Source organism: Amblyomma maculatum, chromosome 4 (assembly GCF_055883805.1).
Source record: "Amblyomma maculatum isolate TAMU_Amacu chromosome 4, ASM5588380v1, whole genome shotgun sequence".
In the NCBI taxonomy this organism is placed as follows: Eukaryota; Metazoa; Arthropoda; class Arachnida; order Ixodida; family Ixodidae; genus Amblyomma; species Amblyomma maculatum.
The window spans coordinates 37736310-37762216 of NC_139347.1; the positions used below are offsets into that span (position 1 = coordinate 37736310).

General features: G+C 46.3%; 1 protein-coding gene across 3 annotated transcripts in view; it reads left to right on the top strand.

The window, feature by feature from the left end:
- Positions 1-25907, top strand: part of LOC146190744 (scavenger receptor class B member 1-like) — a 61080-nt gene that overhangs the window by 15474 nt on the left and 19699 nt on the right. The window contains exons 1-5 of one of the 3 annotated variants that reach the window (XM_084601121.1): positions 11645-12104; positions 20181-20297; positions 20840-20934; positions 22859-23025; positions 25140-25281. In XM_084601121.1, the coding sequence (XP_084457247.1) occupies positions 20279-20297; positions 20840-20934; positions 22859-23025; positions 25140-25281 (423 nt within the window). In that variant the 5' untranslated portion in view covers positions 11645-12104; positions 20181-20278. Of the gene's footprint in view, positions 1-11644; positions 12105-17696; positions 17718-20180; positions 20298-20839; positions 20935-22858; positions 23026-25139; positions 25282-25907 lie in introns of those variants that run through there. The other 2 variants (XM_084601122.1, XM_084601123.1) reach the window with 2 other exon arrangements.

Sequence of the window (25907 nt, forward strand, 5' to 3'; positions counted from 1 at the left end):
GGGGTGGTGTTAACGCAGCAGTGAAAGGATCTGTGAAATTTACTTCCTTTGGTGACTGCACGTTGGCTTTATACCCTCTCCGCGGAGGCTGTTGTGCTGCAGCTTATGTCCTTATCGGGGCAGCATGCAGTCTGTCTTCGTCACTGCTTTTTTTATATATACTTGTCTTAAAACAATACGACCGGTTGATGAGAACGAGCCATTTAAGAAAAGAATAAGAGGAAATGTGACGATTCAAGCATCAAACGATCTCGTGAACAGCTGCTCCTGTGCGCAGAACTGGTTCCGTATAGCACAAATTAAAGGCAGTAGGCAGCGCCTTCCTGTACCTATGTCCAAGCGCCGTTTTTATATTGTTATAAGTCAACTATAGAGGGCGACAAAATTTTTCTTTATCTTGATGCAGCCGACGCAAGGCACAGTAACATAAAGACAACCCTCAAATGTCGCTGAACTCAGGGGGCCTGCTTAGTGGAACAGTGCTGCTAACGCGCTGAGCCAAAACTCCTTATTCGTCTCGAGGACCTTTTTGAAGAAATAGGTAACAAAAAGCGGACATCCCTAAAAAACAAAAAAGACATTTTTTTTTCTTTAGTAAAATTTTTTACTATTTTTGTTTTGCATTAATAGTAGATAAAATTGTTTAATTACGTTCATTCTAAGGCATTAAAAGAAAGCGGATTAATGAAGAACCTCTGTAGCAAACGCACATAAGTACTATGTCAGCGTTTAACGAATGAGAGTAGCACGAAGCCGGGCTTGTTGCTCAGCGCAAGCCGACTTTTGGTCGCGGAAATGGATCCCGTGGCACGAGACTTCCTGCCGATTGTCGTTCGGAACGTCGCTATGTTATGACAGCCATGCCCCGTGCTGCTGATGAGGCGGCCGGAAATGCGAGCCATCACGCGGCGCTCCGACTCACACGACGCATCGCGACGAATCTTCTATACTCTGGGTTGCTTGCTTTGTTAGTTTTGTCGGCTCACCTGCTTATTACAAAAGCTACGCCGGCAAGCCTTGCGTAGCGTGTAGATTTCATAGCTTTTGCCCCCAGATTACGAAAGAAGAAAAAAAAAAAAGCTATTGGGAGAAACCTTAGGCATCATAAATGAAGCAAACTAGGAGAACACTTAAGCCCCGCCTTTACGGGTGCGAAACAACTGCGTTAATAGCCACTTTTGCAGCTTGCTTTGCACCAATCCTCATTCTCGTTCATATGTTTTGATAATGGTCTAATCACTGATTCCTTAATTTGTCCCTTTGTTACCTCACACGTGCTCATTGGCATACAGTCATAAGCTGTCCCATTATGTGCGATGCCACCGACATGATGCAAAGCTCTACTTTATACGAGCCGTACGAACAGGCTGCTTGGCCTGGCGGTTACCGCGAACTAACTCGGCGTCTATATAACGTTCGACTCACATCGCAAAGGAACTATTCCAGTTGCCAACTCCTGTCAAAACGGCCGTGTCTTGTGGTCTCGCGATGTGACATAACCCGCCGGATCAGTCAATACCCCGCCACGCCAGCTAACAACTATCATCTGTCATAGATACGCTCGGGATTTTTCGACCACAATGACAACTTTGAAAATGCTGGCGCCGAATTTTCTGTACAATAGGGGCTTGACAGGTTATATGACCTCGCCTATATAACGAGCATGCATTTTCAATTTCCACTGCCAGGCTGCTGCTCAGTCACTTGGTCGAAGCTGCACGGACAATAGGAACCAACGAAATTACCAGGAGGATTTTGACAATGCGTGCACTGGCGCTCCCGTAGCCTCGCGACTCGCGAGTGATATATAAGAGATCCCGTATATTGTAGAGAGCTGCCGATCAACTTCGGCCAGCTAGTGTTCTTTGACATGCTCTTGCACAGCACGTGGGCGTTCTTGCGTTCGCCTTCTTGGAAAGAACTGCAGCGGCAAAGATTAGCTAGTATGATGATTTGGTGCCAGTAGCATGTAACGCGATAATTATTTCGCCAGCGGAGAGTCGGTACGCATATTCTCCGCGATCAAGTGAAAGAGCTGGTCTGGAAATTCGCGATGACCAAGGGAACAGAATTTTGAGACGTTCAAAATTCCTATACATTCAAAGCAACCAAATTAAGGAGCAGGATTTGGAGACATTCGCTCAGCCCAAAGAAAGAAATTTCGGCAATACAATGCGACCAGATGGGGAGCAGAATTTCTAACCCAACAAATGGTCAAAATTATAGCGATTTATAGAGGTCAGCGATCAGAAACTTTGACGCGGGTCGCATTTCGGCCATAGCAGCAAGAGTATAGCGAGTGGTCCACCACCGGCCGAGCAGGTCGCGTCCATTTGGACACCGGCGCACCAGAGGTTGAGGGGGAACGAGAAAGCGCACGTACTGGCCCGATGATTAGCTACATTTGCTCAGCCCAAAGAAAGAAATTTCGGCAATACAATGCGACCAGATGGGGAGCAGAATTTCTAACCCAACAAATGGTCAAAATTATAGCGATTTATAGAGGTCAGCGATCAGAAACTTTGACGCGGGTCGCATTTCGGCCATAGCAGCAAGAGTATAGCGAGTGGTCCACCACCGGCCGAGCAGGTCGCGTCCATTTGGACACCGGCGCACCTGAGGTTGAGGGGGAACGAGAAAGCGCACGTACTGACCCGATGATTAGCTACATTCCGGGATCCCAGTGACGTCTTATGCGCAACCCCGTACCCCTTGCGCGACGAGGAGCCCCTACAGTTCGATGATGACCTTAATACCTACCAAGATATCCTAAATCATTACAAATTAGGCAGATCAATATTTCCAAAAGCGTGTAAGCAACTCGCCAAAAGCGAGAAGGTTATGTAGTGCCGGCTACAAACTGGAGTATTTCCGAACCCCCCGCTTTACAGCAAGTGGCACCCGGAAATTTTTAGCCCCAGGTGCAAACGTTGCAATGGCATAGCGGACATGATCCACATGATATGAAAGTGTCCTAGATTTAGAGAACCTGACAGAACAGATGAGTCCTGGGAAGCACTACTTCTTAAACACGACGAAAAGGGCAACGTAAAGTCATCCGTCTCGCCCTGGCCGCTCCTCAGATCTAAGAGATCCAGGTCGACGACAGAGGGGCAGGACATGGTTGGGACAGAGCTGCGCCTCGAATCCTCGCCAACCTTTTGATGTGTGCCAATAAATGTTATTTCTCTCTCTCTCTCTCTCTCTCTCTCTCTGAGTCCACAATGACTAAATAAAGGAGTACGATCTCTAAACATTCACTATGGCCAAATGAATGAAGGAGCAGAATGTCGAAACTCTGGGCATTCACTTGAGTAGAATTTCGATGCTTTCGCAGCGACCAAATGAATGGGTAGAATTTCGTGATATTGGCAGCAACCAAATTAAGGAAGAGTATCTCAAGACATTCATTGTGTTAAAATACAGCAACAGAACGTCAGTACATTCACAATGGCCCAACGATGGAGCAGGGTTTCTGGGCACCACACTGACGAAATAAAGCAGCAAGCATTCAAGCCATTCACAGTGGCGAAATGAAGGGGTTGAATTTTGAGGTATTTACTGCAACAAAGATGCCGCAGTTTATATTCGTTCACAGTGATTAAAAAATTACAAACCTGTGCTTCAGTCACATTACGGGACTGTTTTCACTGTGTCGTCACTTTCATCCATACTATCATAATCTTCACCATCACAAGCGATATATCGTCATTATCAGCTAAATGCACTGTCATTGTCATCAGTACTACCAGCATTATCATTATCATAAACGCAACGTCATTATCATCGCCGCTACTATCATCATTATCCTTATCACTAACTGCATCGTCATTTTCATCGCTGCTAAAATTCTCACGCTAGGCAAGGAGAATTACAATCGAATCCTCATGATCCCGGCGGGGGGAGTAATGGTTAGTGTACTCGTCTGGCAAACGGAGGGATAGTGTTTAGATTCCCGGTGGTGATATATTTCTTTCCACATCCGGAGAACGGACACGAAGGTCACAAGCCTAGAAAGGCTTTCGCCTTATCAAAGTAGCAGAATATTGACACGTCCACAGTGACCTAAAAAGGGAGCACAACTTTGAAACATAACAATAACGAGGAAGCAGAACTTCGAGACATTCAATGTGACCAAATTAGAGAACATAATTTGGAGATATTTGGTGCGACCAAATGAGGGAGCAGATTTTCAACGTATTCGATATGCCATTATGAAGGAGCAGAATTTCGAGACACACACATTGAACACGTAAAGAATTTCGAAGCACTGGGACGAAATGAAGGAGCAGAATTTCGAGGCATTCGCAAGGGACGAAGGAAGAAGCAGAATTCGAAATAATCAAAGTTCATTGAACGAACGAAAAAGCAGAATCTCAAGACATTCACTTTTTTTTTTTTTTATGAAGGAGAGAATCTCTAGGCATTCACTGTGACCAAATAAGAGGGCATAGTTTGGAGACGTTCGTTGGGGTCAAACAATGTGGAGCAGAGTTTCGAAATATTCACTGTGATGAATTGAAAAAGAACGTCGAGGCATTTTGATCAAACGAAAAAGAATTTTCAGCAGATGTTCACAACGACCAAATGAAGAAATTATTTCCGACGCGACTCCAATGAAGGCGCAGATGTTACGCATGCGATCTTTAACAAAAAATGATTTTTTTCAGTGAGGCTAACAATGAAAAATCTGCTGTAATGAAGTTATATATGGCACGTAAATAAAGTATTATCAGCCTGTTTTAGAAGACCTAAAGAAAGCGCACTTCCTCTGTTCAGAGGCCGACGTATTGTTTCAGCTACAGGTCGCACTTGCTCACCGCTGAACCATCGATTCTTTGCAGATGCTTAAATATTACGCGTATTGCGAAAGTAAACAAGTTCGCCAGCCAGTCCGCTTTCCAGATTTTGTGTGAATGCATACAAGTAACACAGTTTTGTTTCTGTAAAGCTTTTTTTTTTGCTGTCATCACTAGGACTCAGACTGACCATCAAAGTTGCAACGCGGCTGGTCCTCTCAGTACACTGCCCAGCATTTTGGCGCGACAAAAACAAGCTCGCAAATGACGACGGAGTGCGTATCGTAGCCCGCCCGCTCTAGCTTGGCGTGTTTTCAGAGCAAGCAGGAGTCGCGTATATTTTGTCGCCGAAGGCCCGCCGGATCATATGCCGGCAGCACGCAGCGTGCCCTATATAAGTGTCGTCTTTCTTGAGCCTCAAAGCCCTTGGCGGCGCGGCGGCGGAAAAGCACTCGCCTGTTCCACGTCCATGCCAGCCTCTTTGCAACTCTCCGCCGGCCCACTCGACTCAAAGCTCGTGCCTTTTCTCAACTTCGGAGATCCAGCTCTCCTAATCCCCATTTGCTCCCGGCTTTAACTGTCCTGACGGAACTCATTCGCGAGGCTGTTTCTGTTTCCGGCAGTGGCCTTTGCGACTGCTCTCGCCCGCGCTTTTGAGGCCGGGGTCGCAGGAGGTCCCTCGGATATACTGGCGACGTCCTGCGTAGTGCAGTGTCTGCTAGCCGAACCCCACGCCTTAGGATAGGAAGTGCACATTGAAAAATATCTGTACAGGGCTCGGGTTGGAGTAAAGCCCTTTACACAATGCAAATAAAGGTGCAGCATGACACGTATGGACCAAAGCTATAAAAAAATACAAAAACAAAAACAAAAAAACAAAAAAGGGGGAATAGATTTGTAATCACTCCAGCAGGCGTTAAAAAATTTGTACAAAAATACTCACGAAACTGAGTCTTACCTGCTACATGCCTTAACGAATAGGCTGCAGCTCTGAGATCCGGCGCACATGTATTGTCTAACAGCATTTACACGGCGTAGGTCATAATTTGTAGCCCCATGTATAAGAAAGACATGTGTCCATGGAATTAAATTGCGGCGAAGTTATGCGACGGTGTCCTATTGGTTTCAGGTATTATTGGTAAATGCTCTGGAAGCATGTTTAAAATAACAAAGTAAATCGCAACTGCACATCACGTGACCCCTTCGTTTTCCACTTCTTCGGAAAAGAAGCTGACGTTGTCTCGTCTCCCCGCAGAAGTAACTTATTCTCTCCCCTCTCTTGTCGTCGATGTCTGGCATATTTTTCGCAATGATCATTTGTGTACTTCGATACAAACAACATCCCAGACCGAAAAGCATCCAGGGACAAAAAAAGCCGCTTCATTTAAAGCGCGTGCACTAAACATGCATGCAGACAGACATATGCACATTTAAAATGGGGTTGTAAGAGTCCAATGTGAACATGTGTTATAAGCCTCTCGCGGTTGAATTTTTCCGCTATTAACAAAAGGCGAACCACTGAAAAAATACTCACAGCTCTGACGCGTTTATTACACCATAAAACTGTTGTCCATAACGCTTTACGATTCGCTGCCAAAAAAATAAATAAATACGAGACTTGCGACAGCGGAAACGACATGTCAGAAGCGTTGCGTTTCTTTCGCTCGCAGGTGACGCCTGGACTATAGTCAGCAAGATCCTGAGCCATGCGCCGATGAGACTATTTTTTTTTTATTGCAACCGGTTCGTTCATTGTCATTTTATCACTTCGGTGTATGCATTGTTTTTTTTTTGTTTTTTTTTTGTTTTTTTTTTTCGCTCACTTCATCTTTTCCCTCAAGCGCAGGGTAACAGTTCGAGTGTTACGTCTTAATAAGCATCCTCCTGCATTTCACTACTTCTAGCCTTTTCTCTAGTTAGACCGTTTAGCTGAGAACGTTCAGAAGAGAGTATTTAACCATTTCGTCATCATCACTGAACACAATTACGTCTACTGAGGCGCAAAGACACCTCGTACTGATCGCCTAACGAGCCTGTTGTAATTACCCGCCAGTGTGACGTCATGTTCCGCTTCGTAAGAACATTCTCGCTGATAGCAGTTTGAAACAAAAGCTTCGAAGCAGTCTATGCAATTTCCGGGACTGAATTTAGACTGATTGCTTCTGTCGTCAAATAGGGTACATATTGAACTATGACGTCATACGCTTTCAAAATCTTTCATCATTATCGCCCGTAATTTCGCGCTTCTTCGTTTAGTGTCCTGCGTCTGCACGAATAATTCCTTTTACTGGGAAACCATGCGCGAAGAGATATCTTCGATAGCACCTTGCATAAACACACGCGTAGAAGAGGCTTCTGTACTGATTTCAAAGTCGCGTGTTCGATTCTCCTCATTGAGGCGTTCAAAAGCCAGGGTACCTCGAAAGCGGCAGGCGCACGAGACTGTTTCCCGCGGTCGCACGCAGCAGCCTTGTCCTGTTAGGCTGTCGAGAACTAGCCATTAATTCCTCAGGCACGCCCCAGGGAAAGTTAATGCTTTTTTGTTGTTGTTGCTTACTGAGGGCGAAGCTTCGAGAGTGTTGAGGCCATGGCCGGAAGCGGTCGACCGGCGCGCGTCAAGAGTGCGCGACACGCTGAGTGGAGGAAGTGTTGATCCAGGCAGCCCAATGATGGGGCTTCGTCACGCGAGCATTCAAATGACCTCACGGGCACAACGTCGCCACCTCTGGCCCGTACTATATGACCACGGGGGGATTACCGCTCAGTCCGCCAGTTTAGTTCCAGAGTTCCCCGCTAGTAATTTGCTTTCTGTCGAGTGTTATTATTATTATCATCATCATCGTCGTCGTCGCCGTCGTCATAATCACCTCCGCCATCACCACCTTTAGTAGTAGTAGAAGTAACTGCAGTAGTAGTAGTAGTAGTACAAGAAGAAGAAGTATTACACCACTCTTAATGCTTCGTGTCCTTCCCGTTAGCATCGCCGTGTGAATAATATATTGAAAAACATATTAAATTACGATTCACATACTTCTAAGCCATTCGGAGCGTTTACCAATGCCTCAGCCTTCCGCAATTGAATTCTTCATTTGTGCGAACAGCTGTGTGTTGCCAGTTTTATAATTCAAACCTTTTTATTGAGGAATGCTCCAAATCTAAAGCTGAGGAAATAGCACTCGTTATTTTGTATAGCGGTATTTAACGCGGTGTGAAGAAGCAAGGCGCTGCGGTTATGCACCCGAAATTTTTAAGAGATTTCCCGATTAAACTGTATTGTTTCCGTGTCCACTATACGGAATGTGAAAGCGCACTTAAAAGCTATACGTTGATCGATGTTATCTATTCTCTTTTTGTTTACCGTGAAGATGCGCTCAATAAATTTTTCACGGTTGTTTCGTTTTCAGTATAGCCTATGCATTCATGCTCATTTTGTAGGCTTTGACTTTGTAAATTTGTAAATGTGACGTTGTAGGGATTAGTGTAAGCATGACGATTACTTGTATTTTGTCGATTTACTTTTACGGCCGGCTCCAGTCCAAACCTCTTGCGGGCCCGTATTACTTTTGTACTGTCTACAAAACGGGTATAACTTTTGCTATAATTGTTATTCTTATTTATATTGTACTAAGTGCCAGTTGGATCCCACTTTATAGAATGCCTCGCAGATGGCGTTTTGTGTAATTAGTACCCCTTTTGTTATGCCGCTGTGCTCCGTATATACGCTAAGAGTTGATCGTTTTTATTCCTAGCACTGACAGGCCATTTGTGCTAATTCAGTGCAAATGTCTGTGAATATGGTGAAGTAACTTAAGAGCGTGCGTTGTTGGTCTAGTCGGTCATTCATGGTAAATAAAGAAACGGGGGGCTGCGCACATAAACACACGGAAGACATGAGAACTCAACAAGCGAACACAACACATGGCGCTTATTGTGTTCCCTTCTCGTCCATGTCTTTCTGTGCGCAGTACCCCTTTTATTCACCATGCTAAAGTAACTCCTCTAGCAATACTGTAATGTAATTATCCGTAATAAGCTAACAGTATAAAAATCAAACCATTAAAAACAGTTTGTTCATTGCATTCAACCTTGATGATGGAGGCGGCAGTCCGCGGATGTCGGGGATCCTAATTTATTAAAAACAGTTTGAGCTTTACCTTTTTCTTTCCCGCCTGCACTTCTGGTGTAATGCGAATACAAGATCTTTTAGTGTACTGTATTTCGGGAGTGTTTTAAAATGGTAATGGTTAGGCATGTGTTTTAGAAATGATTCGCAAGGGTAGCTGCCGGTTTCGGGTAGCCTCATCACACCCACCTGTGGCGCTGTTGGCATATAGTTAACGCGTATATGGTGACATCAACCGCGCGCGTGCTGGGAGTGACATCTCTTACGCAAAACCTACTCTCGCCAAAGGTGCAAGACTACTGAAACCAGACGTTGACGTTTCGGGACTCACGCAGGTTTCCGTCGAACACTCAACTGAGCGTGAAATGCAGACATCGGCGTATAGCATGCCGACTCAGAGCGCGAGAAATCGTAAACAAGGTATCGCGTGTTTTGCTCCGTTTCTGCTGTCCATTGCACCACCGGTTATGCCAGTTGGGGTGTCTGCTCTGGCGAGTGCATGCCTATAATCGCGGCATTCCAAACCACACTACGATGTGACCGCTGCCTGCGAGTAAGTATACATACATCATAGTGCCCGGAGGCTTAACCCCGTTATCTTGGTGGTGTTGGCCGACCGCTGCAGGCGATGCTATCTTTCTCGGAGCGCTCAGAAATTGAACACCGCGACCTCACCACCTTATCGGCCCGTTATAGTTGACTGACCATGTGCGCGTCTGTCAGTGCTGAGCCAACATCTGCTGTGGCGGTCTTCGTGAGCGCTCTGTGCCTGCGGTCGAAAGAGACGGGTCGTAAAAATGCTCGTAAATTTGGTGGAATAACTATACTTAACGAAGCGAGAAGCGCCTGTATACTTCTGCAGGATGGAATAACCCTTCTGATCCCCACTGCGCTGTCTTTGGATTGTCCTCGTTTCTGCATTGAAAACAATGGCTGTATAGCAGCTCGGAGAATCTCCTTCGAATAGATTAGGCGAATTAATAAGGCTCAATGGCTTACAACACCGCACAAGAAGACGGACGTAGGCAAACAGAGAGGGATAGAGACGGAGGAGGGCGAATGAAGCGTAGGGTTTGATGTTCAAACCCTATCCACTGTGATCAGTGATGAAGAAGCGCACGGGGCCAGACTTTTTGAACCATTCCCGTTTACTTCAATCGCGCACCATATTCTCCTGGTTATGGATCACCGAGGCTTATGTTGTGTCAGTGATTATAGAATTTGGCCGACGCTGGACGATTTCCGCGCATTAAGGCAGCGGAGAGCTTATTCACGAGTGTAGCATCGGCATATAATTTATCGAAGATTCCTTGCGTCGCCTCCGCTGGGTATACCCGGACCTCATCCGGTAGCTTCCCAAAGAAGAGGAGAGAAGAAAGGAAGAGGTTTTGAGGCGAAGAAGCTGCAGTTATCAGATTGCCAAGGAACGACACTTCATGGTTGCTAGGAAGCACCAGTGCCCGTCCTTGTGACGTCTCCTAGATTACAAGTCGCATTAGTCGTTATTACTTGTTAGTCGCCTGTTATTATCATCCCAGTCCCTTTACTAAGTACAAACTCAGAGAAAAACAGTGCGTCATCTCTGTGTAAGGCAGCAGTTAAGAAGTATGAAGAAATTCAGCGCAAATGAAGCAGCCCAGAGGCGAAAAGTGTCCCTTCTTCTTCTTTTCGCCTTTGGGCTGCTTCAGCTGAATTTCTTCATATGATAATGCACCAACATTTAAAAGGAATAGTCGTCCAGCTCTCCTTCCAATGTCGCCCCTCGTGCTTTAGAACCCTTGTGATTAGGCAGCCCGCAGTTAGGCAGCTCCTGTTCATGATTTCATTCATGATGTCTTCCCGCGTGTCCACGCAGAGTCAAAAGTCGGAACGCTAGGCACGGCGTGATTGCGCGCAGGAACACTTATAGAGCACGCTTGCTCACCATCCTCCTCTCGTCTCACTCGGATCTTTGACAGAAAGCACTCATAACGCTACGGTCAGAATTCACTAAAACCACCGTGGAGCCCCACGATGACTATGACCGAAAATTCGAAACAAGAAACCTCCTCCCAAGACATCAAAACGCAGACAGCCATGTGGCAATATGTCGTTTCGCACTCTCTCAAGACAGAGCGAATGCTGCTGCAGACGCCGAGCTTTGCAAGACCACTGCCCTTCCGGCGAGCTACAAAGAGCGATGGGTACAGAGGACAAGACAAACTTCTTGTATCATGGCACTTGGTGCAGCCAGGGTCTCGCGTGCGGTCGGACCGCCGGGGTGGTGGTGTCAGTGACACTGTTAACCCCGCGCCCTCTTTTCTCCCTCTCCACAGAAACGTTCGACGCGGGGCGAGAAAAGTTTCAATGAAAGCAAACCTCTGAAGAGATGACTACGCTTCGTAGTGCACTTGCACGCTCCACCCCCTCGCATTGGAGAGATGAAAGAATGAGGCAAGAATTTCTGCTAGGCAGAGAATGGTCATCAAATCATCGCATGTACGGAAAGGAGAGAGATAGAGAGAGGGAGAGAGATGAGCGCGCATTGCTGCGTTTTTTAAGTTGCGCATGGTTACGCGAAAAATTAAGGGAAGGAGGATTGGGGTGGGCCGAAAACATCAAATCTGCCGTCGCAGCACTGGCCAAGAATCGTACGCATGCAGCAACAGCGGCGGCGGCGTAGGAGGCGAACAGGCGACGGAAGTGTCGCGTTACAACGCTTTCCGCCGCGCTAGCTGCACCACGCCATGTGGGAGAGGGGGAATAGCAGCAGCAGATGAGATCAAGGGCCCCTCCCCCTCCCCTTCGTCTTGACAGCAGGCCGCGCTGTCTCGCCTCCCAACCAACAAGCTCCGCTGGCCGACCGTCTACGAGTAGCCGCGCACTCGACTGGCGCCTGGGCTGTAGTGGTCTGGGTCCCTGGTCCGAAGCGACCGTTGCCTGCCTGGCGTGTCTCGGTCAAAGAAAACGCCGCTGTTTTGTGAGCAGGAAGAAGAGAGTAAGGAGAGAAAGAAGCTGTGCCTCTGCTCTTCGGAAAGCCAGACCGGAGTCAGCGCGTCCCGCACAAGAACCCCGGATTTCTTTTTTCGGGCGAAGGGAGGCCCTCGTGGGAGGAGGGGTCCCCAGGCTTCTCGGTTCGTTGTCAGCCGCTGGGACGCGCCTGTGGCGAGGGACTGTGTCGCACGGGAAAACTGAGCACGAAGGTGAGCTGTTTATTGGGCCCATACATTCACTCTGAAGCGATGGCAGATGCTTTTGGACCGGTGCCGATGAGACTTGGCGGAACGCTTTTTTCTTTTCTTCCTAATGTGGTGTGCTCCGAGAGTATGGCGTTTATCCAATGGCCGTCCGAGACATTTGCTAACGAAAGTATTCCGCGATGCGGTACCTGTGGTACAAGGCAAGTGTTGCTTCTTTTCTCGTCGGCAATGTATTTATTGAACCGAAGCTATGCAACAGTGAGCGTATTAATGGAATCAGCGCATGCAGACCTTTCCTTCTCTGCATCCTATTTTTGACTCCTTTGGGCCGGGTGCCTCGAGCGCTTTTCGTAATGTATTATCCTGAACAACGAGACGGCCTCACCGCGGTGCGGTTAGGTATGCTTGCAGGTACGCTGTTGATGATAACGACTGTCTTAAAGCGAAGCGAAAATGTGCCCAGTTCGTGATGAAATATTGATAACGACGTCAGATATGTCAAAGTGACATTCCCCTTTGTCACGGCAGCGCTAAAAACGGTATAATTAATGTTTAACTGTAAATTACCCGCTTACAGAAATAAAAACACCGTATAACATTTTTATTCACCTTTAGAAGTCTTAGAATAAAAAACATCGATGACCATCTTGCCCTAAGTAGTACAGCTAGAAGCAATATGAGAGGGAACATGGAAGCGCGTGGCCTCTACGCTTTGTAATGCGCTGCCACTAACAGAACAAGCGTAGAGGCCATGCGCTCTCGTGTTCCCTCTTATATTGCTCTTAGCTGTACTTTAATTTCATTCACGTTAGTAAAGAAAACTAGACTAAGTAGTAGTAGTACGAAGAACCGTTCTTCACTTCCCTAAACTATAGCTAAGCATTTTTTTCTTCATTTTTAAAGACCTATGAGAGCTTTCAAGAAAAAATAGTGCAGAAGAGCGAAGTGCTGGTCTAGAACAGCCAAGCTGCGTCCTCTGATACACACTGAGCTGTTCGCGTGGCATCTAGTGACGACGCCTGACTCGGGACAGATTGAATGTGACCACGTGTTGCTAAACCGATAGCATTGCCTGTCTTTTCATGGTTCGCTGGTCGCCGCAGCTTTACCATCAGCTTCCCCGGAAGCACTATCATGACCATGACGGCATAGAAAAAGTACAAAGTGTCTTTCTCTATAAGGACGAGACCAAATGCTGCATCCCATAACTTCCGTTCATGGAGACGAAAAAAGCAAAGCATATTAGGGGTTTGAAAAAGGCTGCCTAAAAGCGACGAAAAGACTGGCAGCTGCGCATGCTCGCATACAGCTAGCCTCGAACCGGATGCTATCGTTAGCTTCCCCCACAGCGACCTGCAGTAAGAAGTTTATGCGTTGCGGGCAATCGTCTTGCACTCAGTGTACCTCGTCTTAGTTGCAGTCCACTTGCGCTCTTGATTAATTCAAGTGACCTATATGTATTCGCTGCTTAATACCATTCAAGCAAATAGTAATAGTGCACGTAATATCGGAGTGCCGCAAGGCTGAACATCGACCGTCAAGATAAAAAAAAAAAGTGCAGGAATGGCTGTCTGATGCCAGTATGAGTTAGAATCGCAATCAGCATCTTAATCGATAAGTTGAGCATAGTTACATAAATATGGCTTCGCGAGAACCGGTAGCGCAGAAGACTTTTTCATTTGAACTAGGGTGCATTTGAACAATTTTGAAGCGCCACGCGGTGGCCGAGCTGTTACGACACTTGACCGTTGATCCCAGGGACGCGCGTTCGCCATTTTTCGATGAAGCTGAAAAAGCAAGGCGCCCCGTTCTATTACATCATCATCAGCCTGACTATACCCACTGCAGGGCGAAGGCCTCTCCCATATTTCTCCACTTAACCCGGATGTGCATTTTAAAGAACGCCAGGTGGTCTTAATTTCTGGAGCCCTCCACATAGTCATCCTCATATCCTGAGTTGCTTTGTTACGTTAAACCCCACAAACCACATCCTGCGCTAAATTGGAGACTCTCTTGAACAGCCCTCGGGAAGTCGGTGCCAACGTTTACGCCATTGCATCGCCATTGTCTAGGTCGTTTCTCTGCGTAAAACGATACTATACGTACGTGCGCTCGGAGAAGGTTGAATGGGAACCCACGACCACTGTGCAATAACGTAGTAAAAGTATTTTCTTGCGAACCCGCACGCCTTTGAGACATGACGACTCGTGCGACAGTGCGCGCGCGCATATATGCAAGCATGGAACTTGCAAGCCAACCGGCAGCGGAATTATTGTTTAAAATAAAGGTTCATTCAACGACTCATGCAATGTGTGGCTTCGATTCGGTAGCGGTGAACGTGTTAAACGTAACGTGCAGTCACGTATGCTAAGTAAATCGAGCGCGCCGGGGATGTATTGGAGAGATGCCAATTTTGAAAGGGGGCATTCCTCCATTTTCCCCTGCCAATGGTAGCGAGAAAAGAAATTGCTTTCTTTATGCGGTGTTTTTGCAACGGAAACAAAGTCCGGAGCAATGGAAACAATAAACGAAATCCATTCTGACTCAAATGATTTTATAGAAGTCGGTACAAAATAAGTTTTATGTGTGTATGTGTACGTGCGTAATGTCAAGTTTATAGTGTATATATCTTCCCTTATACGAGGGTGTGAGTGCGAGTGACTTTTTTTTTTTTTTTTTTTTTTGTAGTGCTCATCCGTTTATAGAAGGAAAAAGATTATGAGGCAGCTGCGCACCATAAAACATAGACAGGAAGTGGGACAAGCGCTTATGCTTGTCCCACTTCCTGTCTATGTGTTTCATGGTGCGCTGCCTCATAATCAATGGCATACCCACTAGCCCAATTATCCGCTTTACAGAACGAAAGAGGGAACTCGTTGCTCTCTTTTAAGCGGAGATTTTTGCGGTTGTTGGTGACGGTTCTAGTGCATCGCGAATGTCTGGTTTAGGTGCAATATGGATTATGGACGGAATCGAAAGTTTCAGTGTAACAACCAAGAGCAGTTCCTTACCGTTTAAGGAGGTGCAGATATTCATGATGTATTCAGATATTGTTCATCTCAGTTACTGCAGTAGTTTCGTCGGCTGGCACGGTTGTAGACCTGCGCAGGTGAGTATAGGGACTCTTTTACGGCTATTGGTAATTTGTTTTGGGAATGATGCATCCGTAAGTCACTCCGAAGTTTATCGAGCACAGTATAGCGGCGATGGAACAACGGGGATATATAAATCGGCTCATTTGATTCAGATAGTGCTGATGGGAAAGGAGTTGGCATACACATTCGCGTAGGGCAGCGCTGTGGTAAGCGTCGATCCCAGGAAATTGGTACCCGAAAAAAACAAAAGTTCGACAACGGCCAATTTCGTTTAACGCTTCCGTTATATCCGCGGGGGCGATCGAGATGCCGTTTTCGAACAGATTTTCCGTGAAAGCCGAGGGCCGTGGAGGCTGCATCTGAAACGCCGTTTCCAACCGTCAGCCAAACCGTCAACACAGCCCAGCTCCTAATCACACTGTTATCGGTTTACGTATCTGCCTTAAATCTTTAATTGCACGTGATATATGTTAGAATATCTTATTTCAAGCAGTTCCCATCCGTTGTCGTTTCAACCAGGCTTCTACAATTGCGTTATTGATTTATGTCCATTTCGCCGTGTACGGCGCTCCTAAAATGTTAAACCTCGCTGCTCCATATAACGATTGCTTACTTCTCATGATATCACTACGACCTCTCTTCTCCTACTGTATTGAAGGAAGAAGGTTGATAGAATGATTCCAAGGAGTCGTTCTCAAAATCGGAATGCTTTATGAGTCCACTGTGTTCCACCGGTATCATGGATGGACAATCGTTTGCAGAGAAACGTTTATCAGTTTTCGGAATATTTAGGCGCTGCCCTTTACGCAAACACCACATGTATCCAGCAATCCTGAATATGCGCAACCAATGACACCACGGCAATTGTTCTGACACCACGACGTTTTGACCGCGAAAAAAAAAAGTTAGAGGGAAAGAAAGTTGGTTTATTCAAAGCATCCGCTGACCGTTAACGGCAACGCGACCCGTAAGAACAATGTTAAATGTTTCACTATTACTTTTTGTTTTTATGTGTCGACCTTGTTCCTATGCGGCACAACGAATTCTCGTATTAGCCCTGCCGGGTGGCGCAGTGGCTACGGCGCTCGACTACTGTTCTCAAGGATGCGGGATCGAATCCTGGCCTCGTAGGCCGCCTTTCGGTGGAGGCGAAAAGTAAGGCGCTCGTGTGCTGTGCGATGTCAGTGCAAGTTAAAGAACCCCAGGTGGTCGAAATTTCCGGAGTCCTCCACTACGGCGTCTCTCATAGCCTGAGTCGCTTTGGGACGTTAAACGCCACAAACCAAACCAAACCAATTCTCGTATTACACAGATCAGCTTAAGGTTGTTTCCACGTAGAGGCTCAATTTAGCTAGCCTGCCTTAAGGGCAAAAAGTTTCAGGTTGCATTCAAGGCTGCACAAACCCGAGCTGCCAGTCGATATCACTCAAGGTATGTGCAGTCACAGAGGTGTTACTACTGATGTCAGCGCATTTCTTTAAATACATTTTCGGGACCCTGCCGCGGTGGCTCAGTGGGTAGGGCGGTGGGCTGTTTAACTCAAGGACGCGGGTTCGATTTCGGCCGTGGCGACCGATTTCCAATGCGGGCGAAAAGCAAGACGCCCCTGTATACTGTGCTATGTCAGTGCACGTTATAGAACCTCAGGTGGTCGAAGTTTTCCGGAGCCTTTCACGACCGCGTCATTAATAGCCTGAGTCGCTGTGGGACGTAGATGGGGTGAAGTACACAGTAATTTTATGCCGTCACATGTGTATGTGTGTTGCGTTGACGTTTATTTTCTGTTATTTTGTAGAAGACGGTCCTGTTCTTTTTTCTTTTTTTTTTTTCGTTTACCTTCACTTATGTGTTGTTATATGCATCAAACCCCCATTTGGCGTTTAATGCCAAATTGGGGCTGCGGGTAAAAGATAAATAAATAAACAGAAAGTTGTGCCGTTAGCTTATTCGATTGGTCTTTTGCAGGGTTGCGTCCTCGAAGAAAAATTGCTTTTCCGCACTTGGTATGGGTTCCATGCTAACGATGTTTTCGTCCTTCTTGTAAATAGGAGTGATGGTGGTAAGCAGCTACATTTTGTGCTCGTGTGCACGTAATCTTGAGTGGGAATAATTGCGGTGGAACGCGTCCAACTTTGTTGTTCGTCGCTCCATGTGCGGAACTCTGATATCGAACAAGTGACGTCTCTGTTCTCACTTCTCCGCCGTATACCTGACGCTCCTCGTGACGTCGTGAGAGTTCCAGGCCCCTTAGCAAGCAGAACGGCGTCCGCTCTGACGCAATATCGAGTTCACGCGCTCGCGCGCACAAAACGACGCGTCACTCCTCTCCGATTGTCGGCCCGCTAAGTGGCGCTCTGAGCGGGAACCAGAGTTCGAAATGTATTGACAGTGGACGGACGCAGCTGTGCTTTTCGCAATCCAGTACGCTATATCGAAGCCTGATCTTCGCTATATCGAGGTTCATTGAGCTTGCGCATTTTCAGAACCGCGGAGCAACGACGCAGTTTGCTGTTGCCTATAGGTGAGTGATTCACCCGCGCTGAGGCTTCGCGCGTGTCATTCGTTTCTCGCGTGTGTGAATACAATTGGCGCAGCGCGGCGATTGTTTCTTTTCCCACGGCGAAACAGGTCATTATAGGCACTTAGTAGACGTGTCCGACTTCTACAAGAGAGGACACGGCAGGTCTCCGATTGCGTTTCAAGGCGAAATTCTGCTCATGGGAACGTTTATCGGGGCTCGCGAGCGAACGAGAAAGCCATTACAGTCCGTGGCATCGTGAATTGAATTGAAAACACCCGGTCACGAGTAGAGTTGGGTTTTGCCCATCACTGGTTACTCGGAAGGAGGTGTATACGCTTTATGAAGCGGTGAAGCGGCTAGTGTTCTTGCTAAACTACACATGTAAATTTTTATTGCCGTTCGAAAGGTGTTGTTCTCCTTGCCTGCAGGAATGGGCTCGAATCTTTTGCCTGATACGAGGCAGTGGCTTGCGGAACCAATACGATTTTAAGCTGTCTACTTGCCTGTTATTTGCGCACTTTAAGAAAAGAGTATGACTCAGTTGTTCCTTCTTCAAGTTGAGAATGTTGTAGCGCCCTTGTTTTTATTTCATTTTTCTTCCAGCTGTTCGTTCTTGCGAGTGATTAGAGAAATGTTTTTTTTTTTTTTTTTCATCGAGCAAGAAAAACTGTGCCTCTTAGTCTGGCTATACAAAAAATCACCCGGGAAAAGGACTGTCTAACTCTTTTTGACGCACCCAGTCTGACGTAACTACCACAAATTCTGGTATAGAGCCTGCTTATAGTTTGCAAGTTTCTATTCTGCCCACAGAATAGAGGTGTGCAACTAGCCTATTTAAACGAATGTCCACGCAAAGTACATGAATCACGAACCCGCGTAATATAATTTATGGTTAGGGGTCTCGTATCATATTCGGCAATATTGAAGGAAAATTACAGTATATTTCGCACCTGTAGACAATCCTCAAAGTGGAAAAATTTAGCTCATAAACATGCATAGCCGAATGGAAGAAAGCAGCCCGTACCTGTGGGATCGAGAGACCCGTGCGTGCTCTTTTTTGCCATGCTTATTATTGCGAAAGCAATACTACTCTATAGGTTTTGAGCCTTCAACGTAGCGCGGCGGTCGCCACGTACGTCTTACCCACGTGACGCCGTGACGTCACACCCCACGTGACACTAGGGTGTGGGCTGGCAGGAGCTGCCAACTTGAATCTCTCGTTTCACATGGGATGGTTATTTCAGAATCAGCCTGCTAGGACCCTGGTATTCACATTATCCCTATAGGCCACTAAGGCACGTTCATACGGCTTGGTTAAAGCGGGGCTTTATATGTGGGCTGAAGAAGAAGAAAAAGAGAAGAATTAAGAAACGTTCGGTCACCCGCAGCTAATGCTTTCGCTCAATATTTGGTTCAGCAGCGTTGAATCCTTGTAATTTTTATGCACCGGCTAGTCCAACTTTAGACTATATATTGCTCGCGGATGGTAATCTAAAAATTGAGCTATTTGTATGCGCAGTTTCTCAGTTGCAGTGTCGTTTCCATATTCATCACTCTTTTTCCGTAGAACAGATTTTCTTTTAAGCCTCTTCAAAAATGACCCAGTGACTTCTAGTGCCGCGTACGCTTTAATAAAACCAAACAGTTTCTAGATTAACGAGATGGCTTGCACGTTGCCTTTAACTGTCAGCATCCGTGCAGCTTGACGCCTATGGAATATACAAAAAGCAGGAGGGCGTAAGCTTAGGAGACTTTGTTTTTTTCCTTTCCTGAAGCAATACTGGGCAGACTTCCAGCATCTGTGGTTTCCGGAATTGAGATGATCGCCCCGGAGTCGTTTCATAACCGGACGTCACGTTTAACAGTCAGCGCACGCGCTTTTCCCTGTCGTCGGTACTCGCACTACCACTGTTCTCCTTATGTGACAAAACGTGACGCAACTTGTAATTTCGATTGAGCTGAAAGCCACGCGCGTTATCTGATTTTCCGCAGCTTCTTGCAGCCAAATTGGGCAAATTGCTTCCGTTTCGGTGCACATTTCTTTTGTTACTTTCCATATGCGTCATTCTGCGAACTGAGATATGCATATATTAGTGCGCAAACCTCGCCAGAATGTTCCTATTAGGACTGATGGGTGGTCAAAGTAAGAAGGTAACGAAACAGAACTTCTGATTTATTTTTTTAATTTCTGGCATGTGAAATCCCGCTAAACCAGTTCACGAGTTCTCTGTACATATCCAGTTTTGGCGCTGAAGGCATTCCATGACAGCGGGTCTCATGGTCTAGCTGAGCCGCTTTGGGACACGTCACAAACCAAATCTCTGTCATGGCATTCTTTTGCGGTCTGTTTGGCTTGTTCAGACTTCTTGCGCAAATATAATTTCTCGCCACTTATGTCGAGCAAATGTGTTCCTTAAATTTTCCAACCTGATTTTCTGTATTGTTTTTTATGTTTCTCTCCAGAATGAGGATGGTGTTCCGGCGCTGGAAACAATGAAATTCGAGGCCGGCAGCTGTCTTTTCGGGAGTGGTCCATAGATAGAACTGAAACGAGGCTAGCGATGTGGAGCAAGAAGACAGGTAAGTCTGCTGCATGCATACTCAGAATTCGAGCTATACAAGCGCCATGTTAGCGCCATCATGCCTTTTTTTGTGCGCGGGCTGACAATCCACGCAAATGATTTCCATTGACTGCTAGAAGTGCTGTTATTATGCATATTTATTTTTCTCCTGCGCTATACAATTCCCCACTTATAGTGTAGTGGCAATTGTTTTTATATGGGCAGATATTCCTAGCTTTCGCTCGAGGATGGCCAGTAGTGCGCTTTTATTGAACGAACGGGTGTTTTTCAACGGCACCACGACACTGCAATTTCGCCACCGTGGAATTGCGAGGCGACAACCCGTAATCATTGGGTTTATAGCTCGTTTTTGCACTTTTCCATTCTTGAAACACAGCTTGTTAATTACGGCTGCAAAGGATGGCTGTGACACTATGAGGAGTCATCTATTACTCCTCTTCACTGAGGCTTCGCGCACGCGTGCCGATGGGTGCCATTGGATTAAGTTCCCCTCATAACTAGCGTTCAGTCTCCATCTCGTGTGTGCCGCTTTCATCGCAGGGACCATCTGCGGTGCGTTTTCCCTCATCGTGGCCGCCTTGTCAATATTCGTGCTGCTCGAGTTTGACGACTTCTACAGGGACCTGCTGAACAAGGTCAGACATTGCTTTACTTCCTCATCAGCGTGGTCAGGTTGGCTGGAACATTTCGATTATGCTGCGCTGTCTTACTGTCTTAGCAAGAATTTTTAATGCGCGTGTGTGGTTGATCGGCATTATTTCCTCATAGCCGTTCGGGACATGTCAATCTGTCAAAGCTGGCTTTCCAGTTGCACCACAGCTCCGGTGTGGCTTTGTACATAATGATATGTAATATTTTCGGGCTTAATGCACATCCGAACGATCATGCTATAGGTGTCGTTTCTCTACTCACGTATCTATCCTCTATCCACATCGTTATTCATCAGAACACGCACAGTCTCCTTTTTTTCCCTTTTCCCCAGTGCAGAGTTGCGGGCCAGATAACTGTTGCTGAGGCCGACCTCGCCAAGTAAACGTTTCTTAATAAACGTTACCTCCCTGCTGTTCCTGCGAAACCTTAATGAACATGTTTTCATCAACACGTATTTCTTCGCTGTATTTGCGGTAATAGTCACGCCGTTCTCAATAGTGGTTTCCTGGGTCCACAAAAGCAAATCGCAATGCACCCTCCTCTCTATGAATTACCTCCGTTTTCCACCGTCTACCGCCTCCTCGCAAGCTGACTGAATGCGGTATTAAATTCAGTTAAAATTTTAAAGTATATTATTAAACTAATGCAGCAGTTGCTGAAGGCCAAGAAGCGTGCAGTTTTGCTCCCATATATAGAGCATAAGATAGGTTAGGTGCGTATCTCTAAAATGCCCTCACAACATGTGCTTGAGGGCAGCCTCGTGGTACAGAAGTTTCATCTAAAAACAGCGCACGTAAAACGCGGAAACACAGGACAGGACGGGCAAGAGCGCACGTTTTTAGCTGGATCTTTACCAACTGGCCCAAATTTCTACCTTACTGTAGTACAGAATCTCATGAGAGCATTAGACCAGTGATGTAATTCTCAAAGGCAGCCTTACGAGATAACTGTAGTGATATCGGGCTCGTGACACTACAGAAGATTTAAGGCCGTAAAATCGCCTTAACTTCACCTCTGTTGCACTACATTTCCAGTATAGTTGCTGTTGCACTACGTTTCCACCTTTTGCTGCGCGTTATGCATCCCTGCGAGGGCTGCTTTTCTCGTACCCAATGAATTCCCACAGCTCCGTGAGTTGTAATCGATATGCCTCTCGGGTGAGGCTTACTTTGACAGCACCAGAGAGACACGAACGGTCGTGTGGAAAAGACTGACAGAAATTATCGCGAGTCCGCATGTGTACCATGATTCCCAGTCGCGTCGACTCGCGCATGCTAATACGCAAAGTTTTGGAGGTTAGCAAACGTGGGCGTTGTATGTCTGTGGGGTGTTTGACATCGAAACTCCACGCCACGTACGTTGAGTTTATATTTCGGTCTTCCGTTTTGCTACCTTTGCTTCGCGAGTCAGCCACGCCTCTGGTTCCGTGACGCACCGCTATGGCCTGTGGAGAGGTGCAAGTCTTCTATCGTTTTGGTCGCCAGGTGACCTAGCTGGTGACACGGCGAAGGAGTTTATTATTTGCAACAAAATCTTCGTCTTCATGACATGGGTTGCTTATAGGACGTCCTAAACACATGTGGCTGCACAAAACATAAACGCTCAAACTTATACTCCTAGTAAAACAGTATAGTCACATAAGTTATTCAAGCATGGCTTATTAAAGAATGTGAAGAAATGCACACTTCCGTATTTTTTTCGTGCACCAAAGCTATGACGCAAACTCGCTTGGAGCTTACCTAAGACCTTTTACAGCATTCTATGAAGCAGAACTTGACATTATTGGCATCATGTGCGTATGTTTTGTTAGTGAGGTTATAACAAAGGGCTGATTTTCGTAGCAGCGTTGATCCTGGTCAGCTTTGATCCCCATTTCTCATGCCATCATTCTCTCTCCGTTTTCCACAGCAAGTGAGCATAACTGAAGGTTCCACAGCATTCCACGTGTGGAAGGATGTGGGCTCCTGCTACGATATGTCGGCCAACATGTATTTCTTCAACATCACCAACGTCGAGGCAGTCAGGAGTGGCAAAACCAAGCCGCGCCTGCGACAGATGGGTCCCTATTCTTACCGGTGAGTGCCTAAAAAGCGAGTGCCTAAAAACGAGTGCCTAAAAACGAGTGCCTAAAAACGAGTGCCTGAAAAATGAGTGCCTGAAAAACGAGTGCCTGAAAAAACGAGTGCCTGAAAAAACGAGTGCCTGAAAAAACGAGTGCCTGAAAAAGCGAGTGCCTGAAAAAGCGAGTGCCTGAAAAAGCGAGTGCCTGAAAAAGCGAGTGCCTGAAAAAGCGAGTGCCTGAAAAAGCGAGTGCCTGAAAAAGCGAGTGCCTGAAAAAGCGAGTGCCTGAAAAAGCGAGTGCCTGAAAAAGCGAGTGCCTGAAAAAGCGAGTGCCTAAAAAGCGGGCGCCTGCAAAGCGAATGTAATTAAGTGCCACGCTCGCAGAGTGCTCCCGAAAGCTCCGTCAGTCATGCTTAGATGGCGTTTCACCTACAAAAAAGCAACTTTCCATCCACTGTCCGTAAAAATGCAAATTAGGTCTTTTTAGATAGCCTGTCTAAATACATGTGCATTAAGTTCGACGTATTCACCGCGAGTTCTTAATTATTGTGATTTGTAAGTCCAACTTATCAAGTTTAGCCGTATTACTTTTGTAAGAAGTAGTCACCAAATTCGCGAAAGTCAAGCAAGTCAAGCTTTCTTTGACAATAGTCTTAACTTTGAAGTAACTATGGGGCATTGTAACATATGTTCCATTCGCATAACAGTACTCTTATAGAAATATTCAAGGGAATGATCCAGTCTTCCGATAGAGAGCAAAACCATTCTTTTCAAGTCTGTCCATCTCTCCACTGGAGTAAAGACTGCCATATAGGGAACTAACAAATGGAGAAGTTTTCGATGACAACAAAATAGTTGAAGAAACTACTGGCCTCCCGAGAGTAGATCTGTAAATATATTTGTCAAGGGCAGATTTTACAATAAGCGAAATAATTACAAGGGTTCAACGCTGCTGACCCAAATATTGAGCGAAAGCATTAGCTGCGGGTGACCGAGCGTTCTTCTCTTTTTTTCTTCTCCCTCAGCCCAGATATAAAGTCCCGCTTTAACCAACCCATATGAGCTATGGGTTACCCCTATGGCCTGTAGGGGTAACGTGAATGCCAGGGTCCAGGCTGATTCTGACATAACCGTCCCATGTGAAACGAGAGACCCAAGTTCGCAGCTCCTGCTGACCGCTTGAGTTGGTAGCCCAGCTCTCACCCAAGTGTCACGGGGGGTGTGACGTCACAGCGTCACGTGGGTAAGACGTGGCTACCAGACGCGCTACGCTGAAGGCTCGAAACCTAAAGTAGTATTGCTTTCGCAATAAAAATTTCATTCATAAGCAACTTCAGGCTGAAAACGCTCGTGCCTAGCATTTCTGGGTACGAAAAGCCACGTTCAGCTAAATAATTTTTATCTACATGATAAAAATTGGCGCTGGGTCGGGTATATTACGAACTGTTTTCACTTAGGCATAACCCATGTCCCTCTCAACGCGGAACGCTGTGAATGATATCACATGACTTATCTGTGAGGAATTCATCCTATATATACTAATGCAAGAGGGTGGAACAAATGAAGAACAAGCTGAGAAAATATCGAACCATTTATCTCTATGAATCAGTCGTCTGGTAATAAAGACATTCTCAAAACTCTGTCATTGTGTCTACGAAAACGATGACACCATATCGATACAGAAATCAAGTTCTATGTTGTTTGGTACCCGAGGTGTTTTTAGCTTTACTTTTTGCTGCCACCTACGCACGGCAGCCTTATTCAGCGCTATGTTCAGTCATTCTCTAGCTTTTTGTAGAATTGAAGGAGTGTTTTTATGAAGTTTTGTGTTATATTTTCTTTTTTTTTTTTTTGCGCATGCGTAGAACACAGCGCCTGTGCTGCGATCGTCCTAAGCGTGAATGTTGGCAACACGTTTTTCTGACGCCCACTTCTTGTCAGGCTTGTTTACTCACCTGCTTTGCGATGTATACCCAAGAGCCATTGCTTGAGTGACACGTGCGTCATCTTCTACTCGAAGCGAGCTTCCGGTGTGTGAAAGTACACGAACGCGCATCAGCGCGAGCTAGTGTAATACGTACGCGTTACGTAATTAAATGAAGACACCTTGTTGCGCGTCTCTCGGCAGGATTGTGTGGGTGAAGGACAACATCACGTTCAACGACAACGGAACAGTGTCCTTCCTGGAGAAGATCACGTTTCATTTCGACGCGGAGAATTCCAAAGGCTCGGAGGACGACCTTGTGACGACTGTCAACGTGCCCTACGTCGTAAGTCGTCTCGCTCTTTTTGGCATTTCGAGTACGTTGCAATGACGTAGGGTGTATGGTTGCTGCTGTTTCCTTTTTTCATATATATATATATAATGGTGAGCTTGGATCACGTGGTCGTGATAGTCATTGGGGGTAAGGGTGCTCGCATCTGTTGTCAGTACAGGCGACGTGCACAGACATGACTGTTTACATTAAGATGCCAATTTAGGGAAACCAGCTTGGAGAACGTCACTCTTCTTTTTTTGCTGCGCACACTAAATTTGTTCCAAATATGTGGGCACGGTTTTCGCACATATGCACATGGCCATTGAGGTGCATGTGGTTTCAGAACGAGAAAAACGCTGAACAGACTACAGATAACACACATAGACACGAAAATATAATTTGTCTCGTGTAGTCGCTAGCCGTGCAAAAGTGATTTACACGTGCGGTCAGGGTAGCATAAAACAAGTCACATTTTACTCTCTCGTCCTCTGTGAATGAGCGTCGGCCAGTTCTCATATTCATAATGATGTTTGATCGCCAAGGCCGCCTTCGCGTGCGCCTCCCACACAGCTGTCTGTACCGGTTAGACGAGAGTGCCTTTCTCCAGCGTAAAGACAGAGCAGCGGTCTGAATATGCA